The sequence below is a fragment of the Neodiprion virginianus genome, chromosome 6 (assembly GCF_021901495.1).
Source record: "Neodiprion virginianus isolate iyNeoVirg1 chromosome 6, iyNeoVirg1.1, whole genome shotgun sequence".
Lineage (NCBI taxonomy): Eukaryota > Metazoa > Arthropoda > Insecta > Hymenoptera > Diprionidae > Neodiprion > Neodiprion virginianus.
Genome location: NC_060882.1, coordinates 1649273 through 1659930, shown reverse-complemented (window position 1 = coordinate 1659930; position 10658 = coordinate 1649273). Strand labels below are relative to the sequence as shown.

At 41.8% G+C, this 10658-nt stretch overlaps 1 protein-coding gene across 1 annotated transcript in view; it reads right to left on the bottom strand.

Annotated features, from left to right (window-relative positions):
• Nucleotides 1-4795: 4795 nt before the first annotated feature.
• The window catches only part of LOC124307237 (soluble guanylate cyclase gcy-33-like), an 86168-nt gene continuing 80305 nt past the window's right edge, over nt 4796-10658 (bottom strand). The window contains exons 17-18 of the mRNA XM_046768750.1: nt 9199-9264; nt 4796-5698 (exon numbers count right to left, since the gene is read on the bottom strand). Of these exons, the coding sequence (XP_046624706.1) occupies nt 5525-5698; nt 9199-9264 (240 nt within the window). The 3' untranslated portion in view covers nt 4796-5524. The remainder of the gene's footprint in view (nt 5699-9198; nt 9265-10658) is intronic.

The window sequence follows — 10658 nt, the reverse complement described above, 5'->3', positions numbered from 1 at the left end:
AAATTAGAGAGCGGTAAGAACAAAGGTAAAACAAGAGCAATAATGATAATAACAATGATAACAATACGTTATGTCAATTTCGAAACGAGTAAATTCTGAGAAAAACGTTGTTCTTCTTACGCTAGCTTTAATTAGTTCTCGGAAGGTTGCTTTTTTCCACTCATTTTGTTTACCCCGTTTTTTTCATCCACATATTGTGTACCTTGCAGTACCGTGAAATTGAAAAAAGAGAGGAAAGAGGTTTTAAATTTCGTTCCGACATGGCTCAATAAAGCTTGCGAGTAGCCAGCGTTATTGAAATGCGTTTCAATTTACTCCCTACCATTTTTTTTTGGCGAAAAACTCAGGGACCGTCATCTTTCAATTGATAAGATACGTCCTACTCCGGTGGCCTTAACCCCGTGTGTATACCGTAAAAGCTCGCAGACGCGCGTGGGATTTGAAGGTGTATTTCGAGAGACGCGTACGCGATACGTCTGAACCAACGTGAATCGATATGTTTCGCGTACGTTTTTGGGCAATGCCGATAAGAGCGCCGAAGCGCCGCGTACGGAATGCAGAATAGATATCAATGACAGGGGGAAATTGTATCGACACGCAGAAAAAGGATTTGTTTGCCTTAAGGAATACGCCGATCAAATATGGCGAAGAGAGTGGTTTTCTGGCTAAAACAAACAGCATTTGATATGAGAGAAAAGTGATGCGTACGAAAATTTGTATACCTGCTCACTTAATTTAGTTGACAAAGTACTTCTGTCCCCGTACTCGGTGTGTTTGACGAATTTTTTTCCCTCGGCAAACGAACAGTAGACTAAAAAATGATACGCTTCTGAGTTGTATCCACTAGGGTAAAATAATTGTTTTTAATACCTCAAAAAAAAAAAAACTGTCAACAACGTCGTGCAATTTTCATCTTGGCAAATAGAAACGCCATTCGAATCTGTCTCCTGCGTTTCCGAGGGATGAAAATAATTATTCCCTCTCACGTGGTTCTCACTTTTTGGATCGCGCCCACCTTCACAGTACAATGCAAACTGTTAATGGCACTCCCGCGGTCTAATGTCTCAAAATTACTAGGGTATCAGAGAATACGAGCAGCGGACCGAATTAAACCGTGGCGAATCACTAGCAGAAATTTGATCAACAGAAAGCGTAAGAGACAATGATACCGAGCCGGCGATGATACGTCGGGGGTAACTGAAAGCATTAATTTTCCGCCCACAAGCGGAAGCCTTCTTAATGAGTAGCTGTCACGTTTCCACCCTCTGAGTACAGATAATAACGGGCGGCGAGGCAGGGGTGCAGGACAAGCCGATAATCGAGGGTGCCGAGTAAACGCGCCCCCGAAAACATCGGGGTGCCCGCCCATGAGTGTCGATACTGTAAACGAGGGGCCAAAAAAACAGCCCAAAAACAAGGAGAGCGGACTGCGTAAAAGGGATTATCAGCCGGGGTGTCTCATCACAAAATTATTGCCAAACTACCCTCGATTCCTGACGCGCGGACAACCGCTGCAGGTTCATTTTTAGCCCGCTGTTCGCGACCTGCACCGACTCTCACCCTCCGTTTCTGCGCTGTCAAGGCCGCCGAAGGGAGAATATCGATTCAACTTGTTGCATACGTAAACAAAGCTCTCTCTCTCTCCGCCGGGGTAAGGCTTGTAAAGCACTCCCGAGAATTCTACCGCCCCCTCCCCCCCCCCCCCACTCCCTCCTCCCTACCTCCCCCCCCCCCATATCTTTTCCAATTTTTGTACCTGCAACATTTTAGTCGCGAATTGGCTCTCGAATCCTGGACGGAAAATTTGCTTTATTCGAAATTTGCGTAATTTTTGTTTCCTCCATTATTCTTCTCCCGATTCCGCGAAGAGGAGTAATCCAAACGGGTAATTTAATCACCACGGTGATGGTTCCGATTACCGATGTCGAGGTCCCATCACGTTTTCCCCCGAATATTCAATTAATGTTGCAAATTTGACGGCGTTGGGTAACTCTGATGCAAATCTATCCAATTCGAGAAACTATTTCGCGATGGCGCAGATGTGGGACAGATTGCTGTAATCGAGGCTTGCCGTACGCGTCGAGCAAAGCCTGCGGACTACGAATCGGAACAATATTTCAAAGATATCTTATCGGTATTCTCCGAAATATTTCACCGCCAAGTCGACAAGTGCAATCTCCCAAACAAAACCGTTCAATAGATATATTTGTTTGAGAACAAGAGTGCATTCCGAAATGTCTCGAGTCCCGATAGCGTGACGTTGATCTGCGAGTTCAATCGATACTGCAGCAGTTGCAAGAAAAACATGCAAATGTCGCATGCATTTGTATATTCATTCGGTTTATTGTGTCCTGCTCGAAAAGGCGTGACAAACAATAATTTCGACGTTATTCGAAAGACGGCTTTCCTTTTTAGTTATCCACTATTTTCCTCTCGGGGCGAATGTACAAGTGGCGAGCATAAATTATCATATATTTTCGTCAATATTTTATCGATCAAACAAAAGAACATTGCTAATGTAATTCAAAGACAAGCGACTCTTTTATCTCGAGAGTCAGTATTCGCGGAAAGAATTCGGGGCGTATATAATATACGTACACCGTGTGTATTATACTCCGAATAATACTGTAATAGGACGTTGATAGATTGCTCGATGACGGTGAAAGAGTGAAAAGAATCGAAAATAAGAAAGAAAAGAAAAAAATCCGAAACGTTACAATACGTTATACAGCGTACACACAACAGTACACATAATGCGTCTGGGACGGTGTGTACGTACAATGCATTCTGTGTACATCCAAGGAGATACCTGTACGGGTATATTCATTCCTGCGCGATTCAATGATATCGAAAACCGATCGCCAATATCGTATCGATAGAGCCTCCTAGCAAAAATAACAAAAACATCTGTTCTCGTATAAATTTTCAACATTCCGAAAAAATCGCACTGTCATAATATCGCAAGGAATTTCGCCCGCCGGCGTACAAAAACATCCACTATCCGGCCCCTCGGACAATTGCGGAATTTCAACAATCAGGCCTGTTTTATCACCGAATGAGACAGATGCATTTTTTTCTCACCGAACTTCAATGCGATCCACAGATTATTCGACACTCTCGCAATCGTCGAGGTAATTTCACCTCGCGTCGTTATGCCAGACGGGGAAACGTGCCCGTTATACCGACGCGAGCGAAAATGAACTGATTTGCCAAACTCGATCATCGAGTACCGCTTCTGCAACCGTGACGAGCATCCCGATCATTCGCAACTCGCCCAACTCGCCCTTGTATCCCAATGAATTAAATTCACTCGATTTCCCAGGCGTCTTTCCACCGGGTGTTCGTATACTTTTTTCTTTAATACCAGATCTCGAAAGAGGAAACATTTTGCAGGATGAAATGATACCGCCAATTTTTCAACCGTATAACGAGTAAGACGTTTTTACAAAATTTAAAATAACCGTACAGCGAAGCGCGAACGTAACGAGATCGACAAAGGTGAAGACGTCTGTGCAAAAGTAGGTCAGAAACGGTGCTGTAAGAACCAGAGAACACAAATGCGCCGAGTATATATATATATAAATGTATAAATGTATAAATGTATACATAGGTACACACCAAGGGGTGTAGGCACATCGGCTGAGGAAGAATCGAGGGTGATACATCATAATCGATCACCGAAAGCGGCTGCAGCTTTACATCTTCACCGTTGTACGCGGAATGTGAGAGAACGTCTTGAACGAAGAGTTTCCCCGAACGCCGTGCGATCGATCGCCTGGGAATTGATCTATAATCTACAGGATTGATTATCCTGGCGTGTGACGTGGATAAGAATATTCCTTTAGGAAACCTGAAACGGAGTAAGAATTATTCATGCGAATTGTCGCGTGAAAAATTTTTACAACGCGGATCCGCGCAGCAACATTTCCTGTAACTTATACGTTATGTCTTTCGAGAATATTACAAAGACGTGGTCGTTCTTACGAAGGATCTTGAGTTTGTATCGAGCATCACCTTGAATATCGAAGGGTACTAAAAATGGATCCGGGTAATTGCGCGGCATTTTATCGCGTCTAGCACGCGCTCGCAGGCAGCTACATTCCCAATAAAGTCATTTCCTCTGGGTCGCCTTAGCCTGGCGTGGCGGAACTGTATATCAGGTCGCTTCTTCGATCCGTGATGCTCGCGCATCCTTTCGATTTGCGGGCTGCCGGTGTAACGAGAAGGCTAAATAATAATCCGGAGTATCCTCGTCGCGATGCCGCGTTAATCGCGGTTATAATCGAACCGCTGGAGAAATCGGACACAAGCTGCGGGTGGTACTTTGAAAATTTTTCTCCTCCTCTCTCTGTTCCGTTCCAGTCCGTTTTGTTCTATCTCTGAAAAAATGAAGAAGACGTCAACCCTCCCAGCTTACCCGCGAATACACAGGGCCATTCGAAACGCGAATCTCTGTTTTCTTACCTCTCGAGGCTCCTCGGTCTCGGGTTGACTTTAAAATTGGGGTTCAGGGCTGAAAGAGGCTCCCCTCCCTCTCACCGGATAGAAAGAACAATATTTTTCCACCCTAATGCCGTTGCCGTTGTCGCAACGTCCGGGGGATTGGCGGGATCGAAAATTCCCTTTCAAAAAATTAATAGCCGAGGAAAAATGAAGCAGGATCCACCTTTCACTCGGGGGCAATATTAACCTGAATGTAAATATAGCATACCTACGTACACGTTACATACATAGACTTTGTTTAGTTCCCCCGTTTTTCTTGTTTTAATTATAAAAAAGAAAATTTAATATTTTATTGATACATCGATTATACGCATATAATTAAATTATACGTATATATATGTGTGTGTGTATATATATATAATATAATATATTTATACAGTGTATTTTAGTTTAGTTTATCTTATTTTCAAACGCACCACGGCACGAGCATGTTCACGCAATTGATTACCGATCATAGGTAGGTCATACATATATCAGCTAATTAACGACTGGCGCGGACCTCGTCCCTACCGTTAATTAGTCACTATTTTCCGAGTACGATATGCGTTAGTTACGATATTTAATTCACCTACAAGTGTTTTTTCTTCAATTAGAACGAAAAAGAAGAAGAAAAAAATAATAGAAATTACTCTGTCGTTATTATAATATAACTTTATATAGCTCTTACACGTATAGCACTTTCACATATTTATATTTATATTTATGTTTATATTTATATATAATATATGTATACCTACATACATGCATAATCTTATAAATACCGTAACGTCTACAGCTTGATCGCTGCGTACAACATTTTTACATACATATACACACATATACATACGTATATATATATATATATATATATATATATATATATATATATATACATACATATATATGATGTGCGTGCGACGCGTGTCTCTCTATGTATAAGTTAACGTCCCTGCAATTTGTAATCGTTAGGGCGAAGGTGAGTTGTAAGGTAGCGTTGAGTTGATTCGAGTTGAGCAGGATCATAGGTACGTTATCCATATGGTCAGCAATGCTGGCACCGTACGAGGCCAACTTCGTCGCAGTTCATGCATTTCAGCGCGACGAACTCCGTCGTGAAGTCGTTGCGGTGCACCGACTTTTTGCTGCCGTTGCAGACCGAGCAGGGAAGCAAACGATACCCACCGCAGATCTGGCAAGTTGTGCACGCGTCCGGACTCTGGAATTTAGAAAACACATTCGCATCTTACGCCGAGACGATATTCTCAATCTCAAACGGCGACAACCAAGAAATAAAACAAAATTTGGCCAATTTACGAAAGTCTAATTATGCGATACGGTCGGTATTTGTTTGAAACTATTTTTGCTATCCTGAGGAAATTTTCCACTTCAATATTACAACCGGTTTCGATAACAATATCATTCGGAAACTCGTACTGCGGGAATGCACAGCAAATTTTTAGAGGTTTTCTTTCTTTTTCTTATGAATCATTGATATAGAAATTTGCCCAATTGAATGGATAACTTTTGGCCATTATTTGCTTTCCTACAATCTCCGCACCGCTTGCGTTGTATTCGCACCGGCGCTGTGGCGTACGAAAAGCGTGATACGACTATTTAACAGGTGTACGTGAGATACAACGTCAGAAACGAAAGTAAATTTAGGTAGATATATACAATCCGGTATAAGCCACTCAAACGCTTTCGCGGATATCATATATTTCCTATTTCACACATTGTTAGAGACTTTGTACTGCCGGGCATTATTCACTCGCGTGTATTAAGCGATAGAAATTCTTCAATCCGCGTGGGAATAATAATTGCGAGGAAATTTATTCATTTTTTTTTTCAGCAACTGATAATTAACGCCCAACTTCAACGAATTCCCTCTCTCGATCATAATACGGCTTTCTCTGAACTTTTCTTAAATCCTCACTTGACCCCCGAGATTACGTTCCAATTTCAAGCACAAGTAAAAGAATTCGACAAGTATTGATGAAAAGATTTTTTTTTTAAACGACTCATTCGCCGTGTTCGGTTTTACGCCGTTCCTTTTTTCCCCACGAGTAAAAAATTAGGCTTATCTTGGCGAGATTGACGTTTAATTATTGTTTCAAAGAAAAATTTGAGAATTCGTAAATCTCCGGTATTTATTCTCGAATTCCAGCTCTACACCGGTTTCACTTCATGTTCATTGTTTGTAAAAACGAGTTGTAATTTCATTCGGCAAATTTTCTCACTCGCTACTACGAATTGTAAGATCTCCACAAACCGTTCGTGCCAGCGTCTGAGAACGAGAGGATTTACCAAAGAGGATAACCGACCATCAGGCAAGTGCAACGGTCCCGCAATCGTTGTAAGCGGCGACCAGAACGTTACCAGAGCGTTACCGCGGCTTATAAGCCGGGTAGTAAAACTAGAACAACTGGTCGATGCTAGAATTTTTGGGAGGCGGGTCGCCGCCGTCCCGGTGTAACGACCTTTGCTGCTGCAGCTAAGCATTACCGGACTTGGTATATGGGGCATTCCATGCTCACTCGACCATCGTGGCGTTGAACCCCAGCGTTCTGCGATTTGATCAACAGTCTTCTTTCTCTTCTCCTCTCAAGTTTGCACGATCAGATTATGTTAACGTTGAAACGCACTCGGCACGTTCTCTTGCAGGAATTTTTGAAAACCCGTTACTTATTCGAAATTCACAAGCATATACGCGAAAGCTCGGATAATAAAAATTTCGGTACGTCTACTCTGATTTAAAGTTGACACGGGATGTCCCACACTGTGTAATAAAAATCGAGTTCCGAGTTATCGCACGCAAAATCTGACGCGCATTATTGCATGACACCAAAAATTGCGAACGATGCAATACGGGAACGGCGGTAAGAACGCGGTGTTCCAGCGAGGCTGTGGCTCTGCGAGGTATCAGGAAAAGTGGTAGGGGGTTGTAAGATAGCGGCAGATAAAAGTGAAAGGATTTGTACAACCTTGTGTTCGCCACAACCTAGCCTAACCCAAATCGAGATCTGAGCTAAGCCGAGCTCGGCTTATAAGCCGATTGTCGGATAGATAGGTACAGCAAAAGCGTCGTCGTGTGTTTCTGCGGATTCCTCGGAGGCTCGAACGGTGCTGCCTTTGGATATACTTGCGCAACATTTTGCCACTTATCTTTTTGATATTACACTCGTTTCAATTTCGTACGCGGTATCGAGTTGCATCGCGGAGAAATTTTCTGCTGACCGAAAATCCCCTTCGTTAAATATGCCGGGAACTGAAGATTTGTCGAAACTTGAACGATCGGGCGAAATTCTTACTTCGAAAGAATAACGATTTCGAAGTGAAAAGTTTTTGTTTCATACGATTTTTACCATTTTTGCCCCACCGGCTGCAGGTTTCAAAACACTGGAAGTTAAATTATTCTGATCGAATGACGCGCGTGAGATTGAAATGATAATTAGAGGTAATTACGGCGGGTTGTATTGTTACAGCGCTCTGCTCGTTGTCATATTATAGATATACCTACATATATGTATACACGTGTGAATATACTCATTGTACGAACATATGCCTGCACGCAGGAATACCGTATTCATATGGGAAAGAGATTTATCAGCCGAGTGTATAAGGATTGAACGTTTATTTCCCATCTTTTTTTACACGCCGGTTTCTTCATTTTACTATTCGGCAAACGGAACACTCTGTTCCTGTAAACTCAGGGTAGCTTCGCGAGCTGAATAATAGCCTCTCAAAGTATTGAGCAGTGATTTATTGCGTAAGGCGCGTCGCAAAAACGGGATGCAAATTGCTATACTTATTACGTCATAAACGGAAGTTACGCGCACGTCTGCGATTGGTTGAAAAATTTGCAAAAATTGTCCGCATCAAATAACATAAATGAAAATCGAAGAATAAATGACTCATTCAATTAGTTATTCGTATCCCGATGTTCCCGGCTTTTATACACGCGGCGTGTAAATATTCAGGGATATGCAAATTTTACAAGCGTCGCCGCGCAGAGCGCGGGAAATAAAAGGAATGCGTAAAAGCGCGTATAAAAGAGTCTTCCCGAGTTATCACAGATAAAAGAAATCCAGGGAACTGCGGATTCTCACCTCGCAGAAACGTCATCGACGCGATTTATTTATTTATTTTTTTGTTCCTTCACTCTGCACGTTTTCCGTTCAACGATAAAACGGTAATATTGTTTTACCGGTTCCTTTACTTGTGTTTCATATTTGTTTATTCTACTCTCGAAGCCCATATTGAACGACAGAGAACAAGGTGCGAATTTCACCATCACGGAAGTAATTACTAGTTGTATTATATTTCGACGATGAATGCGAACTCTGTTCACAAGTAATTCCCTGGTAAAAACGCACGATTGATGTAAAAGTAAGAATAATCAGTTTGGAAAGTAGTAGCATAATCGCGCAGAGCGTCGTTGAACGGCAGAAATAGATTTTATGTAAATAAAATAACGTCCTCACCGAACGGCAATTGGCTCGTAAAATTTGTCAGCATTGCATGCGAACACATCGTTAAAATATTCGACATCGACGTGAATATATTAGAATAACGCGTCTCAGGGGTCACCGATCCGATGAAATTGAAAAATTCCCTATTCAAATCCAAAACAGACGATATGAAGGAAAATTAAATGAAAAACTTGAAAGGGCGCGTGACGTTGACTTATACCAGACGACGTTGCAGGACGATGCATACCTTGTACGGCTTCAGCATGCGTCGCAATTCTCCGGACTCGTTCAGCCTCTCAACCACTTCAGCATCCTGTGGCAAGAAGAAAAAGAACAAGCGTTAAAGAAAATCATCAATAAACGCAAACGAGAGTTACGAATTTTTATTGAACACAGATAATCGGATAGCCGTCGCTAATTGTCACTCTCGTCGATGACGAGGTAGGTACTGAAATTACGTGGCTGGACGTTCGAGTATCGTTGACACTGATTACAACCGCGCAAAGGCAAGAAGAACAGGAAGAAGGAAGATAAAAGGAAGAAAAATGATGTTGCCTCGTCACGTCTCGGTTCTCAGCCGACAGCTTTTATAAGTAACCAAGAAAATTGCTACTGTCGGCTACTGTGTCACTTCCCCGTGGTATTGTATTATTAAGTGTGCAGATTATCCGCCGAACGAATTCAAATTAATTGATGTTACATGACGCGTTTTTTTCTGAGATAATCGGCTGCGATTTAAAACATTTTTTTTTTTACTCCTCTATCCAAGCTCACACCAGCGTATCTGTAAATCGTTACTGAATCGAAGTTTCTAGAATTTTTGACTTTAAATATTTCTTGCTGGTATATATCTGTAATACAAGGTATATATATTCGAGAAAGCGGTTCTTTTGATGCGGGGAATTAGCTTTGTCGACTGTGGTAAAAGGCTGCAAAGAAAAATAAAAAAAAAAAAATAAAAAAAAAACAAAGCAGCTCGGTGCACAATGTTTATATACACACGTGCACAAACACCTAGATGCTTTTTCCGAATGTTTATCAAGCGAGTTGTTCTCGCACGTACGGAGAAGCTGTACAGATCGATGATATAATCAGTTTGCGGTATACGTTGATTATGCCAGTTTTATCGTTTCCTTTTTTCAACTTATTGCTATTCCGCACTCGGCGGGATGATAATTTATTTATTGCTCCTCTCCTCGTCTGACGTACAGTGTACTAATGAATAATTTGACGAGACACGTGAAAAACGCTTGTTTGTAGGTACTTTAAGTGCGAATTTTTTGTTCACATGTTGTTTATCTTACGTCTAGTTGAAAATAAAAGGAGGAAAAATAAATGAATAAAAATTAAATTTCGACCGCCCCGGGGATGTTGGACGAAGAAATGAAGTTAAAGAATCTGCCGGCACGACGAGGAAAGTGGCGATGGCAGCTGGATACTGAATAGCTGATAAAATTTCAATACCCAACTCCTCAGGGCCAAAATTAAGATCGGATAAGATTGGAGATTTTTGCCGCTCGACGCCGGCCCCAAACTTTTATAATGTATGCAGGACGCGATGCTAACGGTTCTCGTAACCGCATTTTTGACGTTAAATTGAAGTAAGAAAAAATCAGACGAAGAGGGAAAAAAAGAAGGGATATAAAATTCTGCCGCGTTCAAGGAAATAAATAAGCTGGTAACTAAAAATTTAAAAGCGGGCAGGTT